Source organism: Lacerta agilis, chromosome 8, assembly GCF_009819535.1.
Source record: "Lacerta agilis isolate rLacAgi1 chromosome 8, rLacAgi1.pri, whole genome shotgun sequence".
In the NCBI taxonomy this organism is placed as follows: Eukaryota; Metazoa; Chordata; class Lepidosauria; order Squamata; family Lacertidae; genus Lacerta; species Lacerta agilis.
The window spans coordinates 38,543,396-38,559,270 of record NC_046319.1 but is presented as its reverse complement, the minus strand read 5'-3'; the positions used below and the strand labels follow the sequence as shown (position 1 = coordinate 38,559,270).

General features: G+C 41.3%; 1 protein-coding gene across 4 annotated transcripts in view; it reads left to right on the top strand.

Annotated features, from left to right (window-relative positions):
- BANP (BTG3 associated nuclear protein) overlaps positions 1-15,875 on the top strand; it is a 152,773-nt gene that overhangs the window by 28,626 nt on the left and 108,272 nt on the right. For all 4 annotated transcript variants that reach the window (XM_033157016.1, XM_033157013.1, XM_033157012.1 and 1 more), the window contains exons 5-6: positions 7,301-7,423; positions 9,286-9,461. In XM_033157016.1, the coding sequence (XP_033012907.1) occupies positions 7,301-7,423; positions 9,286-9,461 (299 nt within the window). The remainder of the gene's footprint in view (positions 1-7,300; positions 7,424-9,285; positions 9,462-15,875) is intronic.

The following is a 15,875-nucleotide window of genomic DNA, read 5'->3' as shown; positions in this document are numbered from 1 at the left end:
CAAAGAGTTGCATGACATTTTTCTTGGTTTAGTTAATAGTAAACAGAAGGGGGCAGAAAAGTATTATATATAAAGCTGAACCTTTGGCACTTATGAGCTCAAAATACTTGGCATGTATAATTTTTGCATATGGGGATCAGGTTGAAAATGCAAGCTTTAAAAGCCACCTTGTAGTAAATTGGGGTGCATGACAGTAGGGGTCAAAACAAAATAAAATAAAAAATTCCTTCCAGTAGCACCTTAGAGACCAACTAAGTTTGTTCTTGGTATGAGCTTTCGTGTGCATGCACACTTCTTCAGATACACACAGTAGGGGTGTCCTTTAAGAATAAGACTGAGGAGAGTCTGTATGTAAATTATGACTGGAAAGGATGGATGTGGAGTGTTACCTGTATGTATGCACCCCCCCACACACACCCCCTCACACCCCACACCCCTACAGAGTGTTGAATAAGTGGTAAGTTGCTTTGGGTTGCCCTGGGCACAATAAATCAACTAACAAATGTTAAAAACGAAGAAATAAAAAAGCTGACTTACCACAACATGGACATTGTCCAGGTTTATTTCTCTTCTTTAACAGCTTCATGTTGTTGTTGTTCAGTCGTTCAGTTGTGTCCGACTCTTCGTGACCCCATGGACCAGAGCATGCCAGGCACGCCTATCCTTCACTGCCTCTCGCAGTTTGGCCAAACTCATGTTAGTAGCTTCGAGAACACTGTCCAACCATCTCATCCTCTGTCGTCCCCTTCTCCTTGTACCCTCCATCTTTCCCAACATCAGGGTCTTTTCTAGGGAGTCTTCTCTTCTCATGAGGTGGCCAAAGTACTGGAGCCTCAACTTCAGGATCTGTCCTTCTAGTGAGCACTCAGGGCTGATTTCTTTGAGAATGGATAGGTTTGATCTTCTTGCAGTCCATGGGACTCTCAAGAGTCTCCTCCAGCACCATAATTCAAAAGCATCAATTCTTCGGCAGTCAGCCTTCTTGATGGTCCAGCTCTCACTTCCGTACATTACTACTGGGAAAACCATAGCTTTAACTATACGGACCTTTGTCGGCAAGGTGATGTCTTTGCTTTTTAAGATGCTGTCTAGGTTTGTCATTGCTTTTCTCCCAAGAAGCAGGCGTCTTCTAATTTCGTGACTGCTGTCACCATCTGCAGTGATCATGGAACCCAAGGAAGTGAAATCTCTCACTGCCTCCATTTCTTCCCCTTCTATTTGCCAGGAGGTGATGGGACCAGTGGCCATGATCTTAGTTTTTTTTGATGTTGAGCTTCAGACCATATTTTGCGCTCTCCTCTTTCACCCTCATTAAAAGGTTCTTTAATTCCTCCTCACTTTCTGCCATCAAGGTAGTATCAACAGCTTCATAGCCTGCATTAAAAGCTGGGGCCAAAGGGTTATTTAGAGACCTTTACATTTAGGGATGGAAATTTCATTATCAAAGCTTTTTGGCCATGTTTAAAAATAACAGCTCATAACAGGGAATGTATGAGGAAGTTCTTTTTTTTACCAATGTTGAGGTATTGTAAAACAGCAGCAAGCTTCTCTTTCCCAATCTTGGGATCTGTGAGTCATAGAAGCATCAGCCGGACAATTGCTCCATAAATGAACCTTTTGCAATTTAATGCGGCATTTTTTTCATGAATGGTTACAGTGGGCAATGCCTCTGTGTTAAATGGCCTCCCCCAGAGGAAAACAAACCGCAACAGACTTTATTTAAACAGGCTTTCCGTATTGGTTGGTGAAGTTGGACTTGAAACCATTAAATCATCCCTATGTACTTGTCTGCCCATTCAAAGGGACTCTTTGTAGAGCTAGGGCTGAGGGGATAAACCCCGCATAAATGTCTTCTGTAGCTTAGAGAAAGCCACAGTTTTTTGTGCATAGCTGAACTGAAAGGTGCTTTTTTAGAAACATACTCGGAATGTTTTTGCTGTTTTAATAAATGCTGCTTTTTTGTCTGTTCGTTTTGCAAATTGACCACAACTTCATAAATCTTTCAAGTTCATGAGTCACATTGGGAGGATGGCTGGTATGTTTTGGCTTCTGACCATAAAGTGACTTTAATAATCACATAGGCTATCATTATAATGTCTGGCTTGTTGTGATGCTCCAGATACTTGGGATCCAAAGTGAAGTTTCAAGGTGTGAAATTAAGAGCTGGGTTTGGCAAACACAAACACTGTTTGCCCCACCTATTCAATCAGCTGCAACCAGGGAGACCAGTCATGCTAATGAAATCAAGCTCTGTGAATGTTTTTTTCCAGTGCAGTTGTCCTTCCACCACGACTTGTGCTGCCACTTAAAGGACCCCCTCATTTGTGTGGGGCTTGTATACTTGTGATCCTTTAGAAGGCAATTGTCTCCCTTGACTTCAGTTCCCCAAATCCATAGCCTGGGGATATCTGAAGCATTGCCTCTTTTCTCTGTCCTGTTGCAGCTTGAGGGCCATGGCCACATAATCTTAATAGATGTGCAACACCCCACACCCCATGTTGGAACATGAAAAGGACCTGCCTCTTAGGGCTGGTCTCTGTACGCAACAGAATGAGGTAGTAGAGAGGATTGTGTCTCTTCAGAATGCAGGTATGTGAGGGAAATCTGCCTATAAGTAGAAAGCTAGCTCTTCAAGCAGAGGGCAGTGGTAGAATCTTTTTCTCCTGAGGTGCTTAGCTTCTTGCTAATGGGGGCTTTTGGTTTGTTTTTACTTGTTTAATTAATGCAAGCTTTCAGAAATAGTATTGATTGAAAACTGTGTGGGCAGGTCATAAGAGCCCTGCTGCATCAGACAAAAGGTCTGTCTAGCTTAATATTCTGATTCCCTTAGTGGCCAGTCAGATTCCTCTGGGAAGCCCAAAGATGGACATGCAGGCTGTGGCTCTCTTCTGCTGTTGCCACTGCTACTCCCCACAAGTGGTATCTTTTCATTTATTTACATATATGTCAGGACAGTGGGATAAAAATATAATAAAATAAACCCCCAGCTCTTATGTTACCATCTCATTCTGATGCTAGTGTCAGCTAGAACTGTGGTCAGTATTTGAGCAAACAAAGCTGGTACTCTACAAGCCTAGTAGAAACAGTTGGATCAAATTATATTATCTAGTATTGCATACAAATATAGGCACTGACAACTGGTGCAGACACTGAGAAGCAATATAGCAAGCCAATTAATTTATGAGCGTGGTGTAAGTAATGAAACAGTTTCACTGGTCACCCTTGAAAATGTGTGTGTGTGTGTGTGTGTGTGTGTGTACAGTCTTGAAAATAGAGACAATGTATGTACTTTTGTAACCCAAGAAATAAAAACAATAGTAAAAAAAGGAAAACAGACTTTACTCGTAACTCTGTTTAAGGAAAGGCGTGTATCCACTGTACTGCATTTTTTATGTGAGTGCATCTAGGATTGTGTTTATAAAGAATGAACAAAGAATACATTTCAAGCCAGGTCCTGGAAATCTCGCTACCCCTCCTTCATCTCTTTCACCCGGTGAAGTATTTCTATAAATAGCCCATTGATCTGAGCGTGGAGAGGAATCCGCTCCTTGCCCAAAGTGTTCCTGTGTGAGTTTTCCCATAACACCAGTCTGACCCAACTCCTTTGATCATTTACCTTGAGGTAGGTGAAATGTCAGTTGGTTCCTTCTGGTTTCCTTCTGGTTTCCTTCTGCCCCACCCAATTCCTTCTCTTCCAGAGTAATGCAGTCTGGAGGGTGCCAAAAGTCCTCTTCTTTTACTGGCTGCCTCCTGGGTAAGTGACAGGTTGTTGGCCAAGAAAAGCTAAATGCTGATGGTGATGGATATGAGTCACACATGCTCTTTCCATGTTAAAACTTACCTCTGGCAGGAACTTATTTGTGAAGTACAAACACTTTTTCAAAACAGAGGCCAAAATATGAGAGCCTGAATAGCCAAGTCCCACAACTTTATTAATGGCATAAATAACTGGTTGAGGCATTTCTGCTTTTAATAAACCTGTGCTTTATTTTGTATTTTCCCTCATACTGAGACATAGAAAAATATCCCATATTGCGCAAACCCCTTCCCCTTCCTCTCTTCCCTATTGTAACCCTGTGCCCCCCCCCCATCAGATCTGTAGGGTCCTCCAACTCTCCTGAGCAGATTTAGGAAGTGCATAGAGCAGATGAGAGGAAGAAAAGTCATGTTGCCTGAGCAGAAGTCCATTCCACTTGCACCACTTGGATATCACCCATAAGTAATATAGCTTATTCTAAAAGTGTTTGTAGTTAGTATATTCAGAATAAGCAGATGTCTCAAATTTTTCAGTATATACTGAAGGACTGAACAATGTCCTCTGTCTGAATGCAATGTTGTGTGTCTTTCTCTTCCTCCATTCTGTAGTTTGCTTCCAAATGTTTCCAATTCCCAAGTTATTTTGGTGAAGCTATGCTGGCAGCTCTTCTAGGAAGAAACTTCTTACATTGGGTTTGTACAGACAGAAATGTTTTTAGTTGTGCTGATTAGCTCAGATGACAGGCCTTCTGGCTGACCTTCCTATGATCGGTGGAATCTTCTTCTTTTAACTGAGAAATGTTTTTTAAAGATCTGATACCACCTGCAATTAACCTTTATTCTGATTTGGGGGGAGGGTTTGTTTGTTTGTTTGTTTGTTTGTTGTAGTTTTATGCTCTGTTTTGTTAAAAGGTAGAATTGCTTTCACCACATCCTGCTCTATCTGATTTAGGTTGTTCCTTCTACCATGTGTGGCATGATATGTAATTAATTTTAATACTCTTAACTATCTACAGGATTTTTTAAAATCAATACATTTTTAGTTTTTTGCTCATGTGTGTTAACTATTTTGTTTGTAGTTTGTAGCTAATTGTGTTTGCCTTTTAATATCTGTTTTACAAAAAAAAAACTTTGAATGCGAATTGCTTCTTTGGGTCAAGTCTTTTGTGTCCATCAGATAGTACAATTATATGTACAGGAAAAAGAATCTTGGCAAAAGCTTGAGAACCCAGCTTAAGCAACTGATATGCATATGATGTAGACTTAAGCATTCCAGTCTTCTTAAAAATAATACCAAGCCGTGTGCAATTAGGATGTGCTTGCTTTCAGACACAATGTTGGCATCCGCCTTTCTCAAGAGACAGTGGAGTGCACCTCAGGGGATGCTGCTGCGTTAGCAGCACAGAAGTGGCCTCCGCAGGGCACAAGTGTGGATGGAGGTCCTGGACTGCCCAGATAACAAAAAGCTCTCTTGGTCTCTCTGATGTGGTTCAAAGGAAAGCAGAGCAATACATTTGGCACCAGCTTGGCTGCAGGGGCTGCCAGAAGTCCCAAACTCACTGCATGCAACATGTTTAGTTTTATGTCTGAACTACCAAATTGATTTGGTTGCCTACATCTTGGATAGTTCTGTCCCAAATGTTTTATGCATAGTCATATCTCTGGATTTTGCCTCTGACTAGAGAATGAAACCATCTCAAACTATCCTATCCTGAACACCTGACCCTGGTAAGTTGGGAGATAAACCTCCAAAGCCACAATGTCCATTTCTGATGGGCCTTTGGGAATATTTTTCATCAGATGTTACCAAAGAGCTCCTTAACCCAAGAAACAATGCTGGTCTCTTGTGCTAACCCTCTCCTCCTGCATGTGTCTTCTTGGCACCTGTGCATACCTGAAGCAACACAAACACTTGAACGCTCCCCCTCTGCATCCCAAGAGCTGCTTCTCAATAACTCCTGCAACTTCCCACTTGAATAGCACATTCAAGCACTGTACGTGAAGAGCCATTTCAGCTGAAAGAATTTTCCTCCTGATCTGTTAATGAATCCAGCACATGCAGTATCAATGGCTACATTTAGAAGTTCACCCGTTCACGGAACTTCCACACCAACTTGAATCTTGGCACCTCTGTTTGTACAAATGAAGCTGTGAGTAAATGCATCCTGCACGTAGCTCCAGTCGCTTGGAAGTTCTTTTTGCCAGAGATTTTACTGAGTAGAAGAAGGAAAAATGCAGCCTAATTCAGTGTCACTTTGGAAAAGGGCACAGCTAAAGACAGATGGGACTGGGGACAAGTGGTACTCAGTGAAACCACGTTCTCTGCAGTGCAGAGCACCCATAACCCTTTGTGCTCGTTAAATTAATTACTAATGGCTTATATCAGGGCATTTCTTCTCCTTTCATTTTTAAGTTGTTTTAAGTTAATTAAATGCCATCAGGCACACTTTAAAATGGTCTACAAAAATGAATTAGTTCTTTTCTTAAAAAAAGGACTTTCCCATTTTATATCAATTTTCATTTTAAAGATTTTTCTATTCAAAGGAAACTACAGAATGAGCAAAAGCCCGAGGTCTCCATAAATGGAAGCTTAATTTTATTGCATTTATCTCTATTGCTGCAATTAATTATTCAGAGTGTTCATTAAAAATTGCAGCCTTGGTAAGTGACACTTTTTAAACAGGCATTCTGAGTTTATTGAAATTGAGGGATGTGGGTGATAAAGAATTGGACACCCACAGGAATGGCAATAAAGTGTCTCAAAGAAGGTTCAGAATGTCATTTAAAACTCACAAGTCAAATGGTAGAATACCTGAAATGTTCTGGGGGAACATGAAATAGAGCAGATAAGCATGGTGTTTTGTTGTGACCCCTTTAAGCCAAAGGGCTTCCTTTGAGCATGCAAATGGATGCATGGTTGGAGTTGACCCTTTTGTTGGAATGAAATGGAGAAGACTGTTTGAGCAAGAGTATCATGTGTACAACAGCACATGTGGGTTCCTGGACACTGTATAGTGAATCCTTTAACATTACCTAAGCTAAAACTGGAAATGATTTATTCATCTTTTTCTCTCTGCCCCTTAACTTTTCCTACTTCTTTTAGTTAAAGGGTCCCACAACTGGAGTTCCTGTGTTGAGTTGAAAAGGAGAAAGGAGAACATCAATTATACTCACATAGGAACTTTAGCCATTCTTGGATTTGGGCATCTGCAGACTCCTTTTTTTTTCTTGTGTGTACTTTGAGTTGATAACAAAAATTGAATAATTTTGCTAGAGGTCAGAAAACATTACATAATTCCACAGAAGCAGTCAGCCCCTTGAAAGAATTATGAGTTCTAGGAATGGTACAGAGATCAAAATATGATGGATTACAAGCTTTAACAACTGATACATAGTAAACAGCCTTGAAACCAAAGAAGGGGAATAACCCAACACATCCGTGGAAGAACTCATTAAATACCAAGTGTGGCTTAATGAATGGCAGAAGAGCTTTTGACTTTCATTTTGTTTATTCTTCTTTCCTCTACATTTATTCTCTTTACAGTGTCGTCCCTCAGACCACAGTAATCCTCAACAATGATCGTCAGAATTCGATTGTAGCCAAGATGGTAGGACAGGAAGAGCCATTGACCAGGCCAGCGGATTCACTGGAAAACATCCTTAGCACGTTAGTAATTGCAACTAAGCAATGCTCTTCCCTTGGTGTACATAGGAAATTTCCTTATACTGAGGAAATTTGGTCCATCTGACTCAATATTGTCTACACTGACTGGCAGAGGCTCTCCAGGGTGAATTGTGAGGTTGATAGGAGTGGAAGGGACGTGAGGCAGACCCTTGCAATTTAGTGCCCTAGAATTATTTTAGCTCCCTCTATTGGAGTTCATTTGCTTGCTGTTTGTCTGTGGTTTTCAGGGCCATGGACATTACATGAATGTATTTATGTTTGCAGTATTGCAGAGAAAATGCTCTTTTGGATGAGTTGATATATGCATGTGACACACCATGGTATGGTATGTTGAATTATTGATGTATGTTTAAATTATTTCTATACTGTCCTTGAAATATGATTCCAGAGCGGTTTACAACAGTAGAGATACCCCTGTACAATAAAACTAGCATATTAAAATACAGTAATATTCTAACCATAGCAAACCTGTCAGATTTCTAACCATAAGCTCAGTATTAACAACCAACCAATATGGCCCAGATAAAGTGCTTTTCAGACTGAGCCTAAGACTGGTTTGCCTAAAGGGAAGTGAGTAAAAAGAGCACAGCAAAGGCAACAGAGCAGCTCACCTCTGGCACAGCTGCTCCTCTCTGCCCTTGGACAGTAAAAACACTTGCAGCCTTCAGGCAAAGGAGCAAGGATCACCCAGTCAGGCAATGGACCACCGGGTTGAAAGCTGAAGAGAATAGCTACAAAAATCTACTGAGAGCCAAGGTTTTGGGTGGGAACATAGGCCTTGGGTAGTCTTCAAGACTGAAAGGCAGGATAGAAATCTAACAAAATAAAATATATTCAGAGTTTGTATTTTGAGTTCTTTTATATAGTATGTTGTTGGCATCTGTCTGTCTCAGGAGACAATGGAGGATTGCACCTTTTGGGGTGAAGTCAAACTGTTGGAAGGTTGCAGTGCCTTCCGTGGCTGTAGAGACTGATATGGGATGTGCTGCTAACAGATGCACCACAGTGTTTCTTCTCTTTGTGTTCCTTCTGGTGGTCATTCCTCCTCTGGTCACTGCTATGGATACATGACCTGTCTCCAGGCACTGCAGTTGTCTGCAAGGGATTCCCACATGTGGTTGATGTTGCTAGCCGCCTTGCCACATTTGCAGGCATCTTTGTAACAGAGAGTTGCTAGTGGGCCTGGTGCCTGAAACCAGTTCCCTATAGAGCACATCCTTGGGGATCCTGCCATCTTCTGTTCTTTGTATATCACCAAGCCAGCGTAGACATCACTGAAACAGAAGTGTGAATGTGCTGGGAATGTAGGCTTGGGAGATAGCCTGGGATAGCTCAGTCGGTAGAGCATGAGACTCTTGAGGTTGTGTGTTTGAGCCCCATGTTGAGCAGAAGATTGCTGCATTGCAGAGGGTTGGACTAGATGACACTCATGGACCCTTCCAACTCTATGATTCTATGATCTTTGCTTGAAATTCTGTCCTGCCATGTGATACCCCAAATCATCCTGACACAGCACATGTGGAAGGCATTGAGGCGTACCTGCTTTTCACGCAGAAGGTCCAGATTCAATGCCTGGCATCTCTAGGTAGGGCTGGGAGAGATTCCCTGTCTGAAATCTTGGAGAGCTCTTGGCAGTCAGGGTAGGCAATCTTGTGTCAGATGGACCAATGATCTGATTTGTTATAAGGCAGCTTCCTATAGTCTTGTGTTCCTATATATGTTGCTGTCCTGATGCAGAGAAAGCTCACTTGATAAACTTAGTGTTCTGTAGCACCATGCTGAAATCAGTAAAGCTGTGCAAATATGATTTCCTCAAATTGTATGAATTTCTCCCACTTCCTCAGTGCTGTTCCTGGACGGAGGCAGAATACCATTGTTGTGAAGGTGCCGGGGCATGAAGACAGCCATAATGAGGACGGGGAGAGTGGTTCTGAAGCCAGTGACTCAGTTTCCAACAGTGGCCAGTTAGGAAACCAGAATATTGGGAACAATGTTACCCTTATTACACTGAATTCTGAAGGTAAGCAGATAATAGTTAAGTTCTTTGTCCAAATTAGGGTTTATTTGAATGTTGGAGCCATAATAATCTGGTACACTGCAATCTCTCTGTTCTCCTAGGAGAGGCATGCACAAAGTAGTTCTGCTGTTTCAAAAAAACTTTTTCTTAAACTGCCAGTTGGGGGATGTATTGCTTTGTTTTCTTCAAACTGCAGGTGATGGGCAGCTCCTAAAATGTCAGGGAAAATCGCCCCCTTCCACTAGGGTTTTATGTCACCTGTACTCTATGTTCTGTAGTTTTTAAAGTGGCAGATATTATAACAAACACTGCATACGAAGCAGTGTCAGACTTAAGCATCCAGCTTTCTTTCATTATTTGCTCTTATTGGTCCAAACAGGCATTGTGTTCCTGGGACATATCCAGAACAGAATCATTTTTTCAAGAGAATCTGGTAGTCTAACGGATCAAGAACACTTGATTTCAAAAAAACATTTAAGGCTTTCAGAACTGTGACTTAATTCTGTGGTTGTGCCTAGAGTTGAAACACAGTCCTATGAAAACAGCTTCATTTCTCTAAAAAGCAACATAATGTACCAGCATGCTGCCTCCTGTAACTCATTATGCCCTTCTGTTAATGTGGAACTCTTCTGAAAGTAAACAGTTACTTTGGCAACTCTAAACAATATTTTTAAAAACAGGAAATTCCCATCAAAAATGTATTGTTTATAGGATAGCCTTGTCAGCAATTTCTCAGTTTCCAAAACTTTGCTCTGGTCTTCAAACCTCTGAAAATCAACATTGCTGGAATGCAACCATTTGGAATATGTCTCTAATAATCCTTTTTTGCATTGTATATTGAGTCCATATATAATTCCAAATGAAAAATCGGTGCAGCAATCAATAGACGTGGCAAACAATACAGAGTGTGGCAACTGAGAGGAGCAGAAGCCTTGAGGCAGTCAGTCTGTGTCTGGGTTGGGGAGGGGGCCTTCCATGATACAGTGTTCCTTCTTCGTACACAAAGTGTTCCTTCATGGATAAAACTCTCATGTTGAGAAGAAGACTAGGCTTTTACTGTTCTCCCTACCATACCCATTTTCTGTATGGAGGAGCCCTTACTGGAGTGGTACAGCCTATAACAGTTGTGGCAGATGGGCAAGATACAGAGGTATCTCAAGTAACTGGAGAGCCAGCCAGTCATTAGGACTTAATGCAGTTGCTTCGTCCCTTGAAGTATTAAGAGGTTGCCAGGGATTGATGCATAGGTGATCTTGTTAGGACTATGATCAGAAGGTGACTCTTGTGGGATTCTAAAGTTAAGAGGTGTGGTGATAAATGACTGCAGCAAGATGTGTTGTGGGTGGCAGAGAGGAGGATGGTGGTGAATGAACTGGAGTGAAGAATTTGTCATTAAAGATGTTTCTGAATGGTGGTGTGCCCCCATGCCCATAATGAAGGTGTAACTACAGAAGCAAAATTCAAATTCTTCATTCCAGTCCATGGGAACTCAGGAATAAATAATACTTAAGAAAATTGGTGGAATGTTTTATGTCTTTTGAAAAAGCTCACATATGAACAGGATCTCCTCCCCCACTTCCTTATGAGAACTGGGATGTTTGTCACGTTGTAGTCAAATTTCCTAAGCAGTAGACTACAGTTAAAATTTTCTGCCCACAGTATATATTGGAAAAGGCAATAATTTTGAGTAATTCTCTCAGCTGTTTATTTAAGGGAAGCAATTTCTAATGGAGTAAAAAGAGGTTGTAGCAGTCTGACCTTTTCAACATGATTCTTTGGCACAGATTTTCATGCAGACAGATGTTGGACTTTTAATAGGAATCTTGTATATATAAATGCTGGTGAAACCGCCTTTGGGACATCCATCCAGTAAAGCTCGCACCAAGATTTATGAACGCTTTGAGAATGAAGATTAGTTATAGGAATTGCCCTCCAGGCCCCACCCTTGTGTCTCTTGCCTTAAAAGTCTAGAGGTGACTTTGCTTAGCTGTAGAGAAGGCTCAGAAGATAAATTCACTGCATGTCAAATTACTGGGCATAGCTTAACACAAATAATGTGCCATGTAGTTTACCGTGTCTATCATGACAGAAATGTGAGAGAAACACTACAACAGACCCATCTTTCAGAAGGAAAACTGAGACTGACCCAAACCAAATGGTTGCAGAGAAGTGTACAGTGAGGGGGGGAAAGTATTTGATCTCCTGCTAAATTTGCCTGTTTGCCCTCTGACAAAGAAATGGCCAGTCCATAATTTTAATGGTAGGTTTATTGTAGCTGTGAGAGACAGAATAACGACAGGAAACCCCCCAGAAACCCAAAAGACAAAAGTCAGAGATTGATGTGCATTATAATGAGTGAAATAAGTATTCGATCCCCTATCAACCAGCCAGATGTCAGGCTACGTGGTATCTTCACTGCATGTAACAAGCTGAGATTAGAAGTCCTGCTGTAAGGGAGAGGTCTTACCTGTAATCCCAGCTCGTTGCAGTACCTGTACAAAAGACACCTGCCGACAAAAGCAATAATCCAGCAGATTCCAAACTAGCCACCATGACCAAGACCAAAGAGCTGTCCAAGGATGTCAGGGACAAGATTGTAGACCTGCACAAGGCTACAAGACTATTGCGAAGCAGCTTGGTGAGAAAGTGACAACAGTTTGTGCAATAATTCGCAAATGGAAGAAACACAAAATAACTGTCAACCTCCCTCAGTCTGGGGCTCCATGCAAGTTCTCATCTCGTGGAGTTGCAATGATCAGGAGAACGGTGATGAAGCAGCCCAGGACTACACGGGGCGAACTTGTCAACTTTCCCCCCTCACTCTAGGTCGGGCCTATTCAGTTTCCTCATTCAGTATACAAGATTCCATTCTCCCTCCTGTCTGGTTTCCTGATTTACCTTTGCCAGCAGTCAGACAGCATTCTGGTCCCATGGAACGTGCTCAGTCCTCATTGTATTAGGGGTCTCTCTCTTCTAGGTCCCCCTCCCCATACACTTTTGTATACCTATGCAAACGTCTAGATTTCCCCAAGCCTGCCGGTACCTCCCTCTTGTGTGTTGGTAGTATGGTTTTAGGCTATAAAAGCCACACCACTTCTGCCTCAGCATTGGAGATAAAGGGAAAGGTATGACTAGCACGCTCTCTCTCCCCCCTCCCCTCCCCCTCCCAGTGTGGCCTCCAGTGCTGCATCATAAGTTGCTTTTAAATTTGGGATAGCTATTTGCAAAATGCACCAGGATATGCAAGGAAGAGTTGAGGTTAAAATGCCTGAAGAAAGTTTTGATTTGGTCACAAAATGTTAATTTCTTTGTTAATGAATAGAAAGATGTTGTGGTCCAAAAAAGCATGTAGGGACACAGAGCACAATCTGTCATGTCAAAGGAATCATGTGCATTTCAGTTGTGTCACATTAACAGAAAAACAATGTTTCAGATTGGTTTTAAGAAGATAAAACAGGTAAAGTCATTTACTAGCCTTGGATTGCTTATACCAGTGTTTTTCAACCACTGTTCCACAGCACACTAGTGTGCCGCGAGATGTTGCCTGGTGTGCCGTGGGAAAATTACTTTATATATAGTCAATATAGGCACAGAGTTAAATTTTTTAACATTTTCTAATGGTGGTGTGCCTCGTGATTTTTTTCATGAAACAAGTGTGCCTTTGCCCCAAAAAGGTCGAAAAACACTGGCTTATACTGTACTCTTCAAGTGGCCTGTTTATTTTATTTTGGGGGTCAATATCATTCAACAACTACTTATTAAAAAGCAGAGTAACACTTAACTGGGGTGCTGGAAGCAGATGAGAATCCCCCCCTTATTAATCAGTACGAAGCAGTGCTTTTAAAACCAACAGTTCTATAGCATTATTTTATACTGCAGGGGGAGCTCTATGTCAAGTGAACTTGAAAACATTCTCTGTGTGTGTGCGAGTTAGTGGTATTTTACAGATAAGGGGTCATTTTCTTTGCCACTTTGAAACCTGGAAAATGATGTCACTTTAAAAGTGTTTGTAAACCAACCCAATCAACCAATTTTTTATGATTTTTATAGGCATGATCCAGCTTAGTACCTGAAAATAGTTTATATCAGAGGTTTTCAACCGTTTTGAGTCCACTGTTTCCTTGACCAGCTACATTCTTTCTGTGGCACCCGTGGGGAGAAACATACTACGAGCCTCAGAAGGCCAGTTATGTCACCCCTTGACTGCAGAGGCAGCAGCCCCCCACCCCTTTCTGAACACCCTCCCTTGTGGAGTGTTCCCTCAGCCTCCTCTCCCCTCTCCTTGGCAGTCCCCCCACCTCAAAAAGAGGTGCCTCATCACGCCGCCACACAGGGGCCTGGGAAGAAGATGCCCGCAGCCTTAGTGGCCCAACAAGAGGAAGGGAAGGAAAGAGGGATGGAGGCCAGTATTGCCCACAGCACCCTTGACCATCATTCAAGTCACTCCAGGGTGCCACGGCACACTGGTTGAAAACCACTGGTTTATGTGTTTCTTTTGTAACCTTCATTTTTAAATTTATTCTTATTTTATGTATTTAATACATTTATCACTTATCTCAAGAAGATTTTCCAGTGAGGGCTCAGGGTTTTCTAATTTTAATATTAATACATACAAAGAGAAAATGATATATATGTCTCTTGAGAAGTGAATTCTATGAAGTTCACTGGGGTTCACTCCCAGGTAAGTGGCTACAAAATTGCAGCCTAAGAAACAAATAAAAAGACCCCCACTTTTTATCCCTCTTGGCAAAATGTCTGGACAACTGAAAATGCTGTGCATTGCTTCTGGCTGTTACTGAAGATTTGGTGAATTCCCAAATTTACAAGCCTCCATTTGTGCTTGGTGCATAAAAGGGATCATGCAGAATATTGAATTTTAGATTGTAACCTCTTCAGGACAGAGGCCTGAATTCTTGTCATTTTTCTATAAACCACCATGCACCCTGATAATTCTATATGAACAATAATTTAAGAAGCCACTCTGAACCCAAGTCACCTCTTGGATGTGTTGGGGCCAAGCTGGAAACTTGTACCTGTGCTTGCATTGCTGTGGCAGAAAGCCGCCAATGTAATATTCACATATTCTCACCTGAAGTGTTTTTAAGTAAGTGGCAATGTAATGGTTAGAATATTTTCCAAATTAACCATTAAGTGTTCTTTCAAAGCTATCCCTTCTGCTCTGAATAACAGTTTGTAGAAACTTGACAAATTATTCAACTATTTCCATGTGCATGGTGGGCTCCCATCTGCTTTGGTTGTCTTTTGGAAACTGCTCATTCTTTGATTATATAGACATTCTTAGTTTATATAAATATTTGCTTTTAAAAAATAATTCTTGCAAGTTATAGCATAACCTGTCAAATATTTAAACAAAGCATTTTGCCATTCCAGCATATATCTACGTGGACAGAGGCTGAGCTTCTCAAACGTTTTGGTGGATGAAAACAGAATAAACATTCAAACAAACCCATTTTTTGTTTTGCCTCTTTTCAGCCAGAGAACATTTTTCTTTACTCTAGAGAAATTAAAGTTCAAGACAGAGCATGGGGATATTTTTCTTCCTGTTGGCCACAATGAATATTACATTTTTAAAAACCAGTATGGATTTTGTGATTGTGATTGCAGACATTTGAAAAGAGGGGTGGTAGAATTAAGGGTATGTGTAATGTTGGCTTTGGAAGCCAGTTCATCCGTGTGACCTCAAGACCTGTTGGCTGTACTAAGTTCTATTCAGAGTAGATCCATTGAAATTAATGGGCCAAGGTTAGTCCATTAATTTCATGGAGTCTACTCTAAGTAGAACTAACATTGGTTGCAACCATGATATACAGTATTATATGTTGGAGATTGGCAACAGGTCAAATCCACTTCTTGTTGTACCATTTTTCATGGTGATGGTGGGGACAGCCGTGGTAGTGGTCTTGCAACTTCATAGCAGCCTAGTTTGGGAGCTGGACTTGGAGTATGGTCTACTGTAATCCACCCTGGACGGGGGTTATTTAGCTTTTGAGATTGAGCTGCTGGACAGGGTTATATGGCTTTTGATATACCGGCACAGCCCCAATAGGCAAATAGCTCTCAGTCTTATCCAATTACATTAATGTCTAGTTGCCTACAAGCTGGGATATTCAAACAGCAGGTGCTCTGGCCAGTCTGCTCTTATTTATTCCTAGTAGCCTTCGGAATATGGTCTGTGTTGAGCGACTGCAGATATCTTCTTTTATACTTTAGAGAGTTTGCTGCATGATGTAGAAATCAGATTGTGATGAGCATCACAGTTTTAAGTTGTAGTTCCATTTATAAAAATAAGTAAATGCTGATTGATCTAATACTTTTTAAAACAATTGAAACAAATAAAAAATATTAACCAAATAGGGAAAGTTATTAGTGTTTGTAGAAACAGACTTGGTGACCATT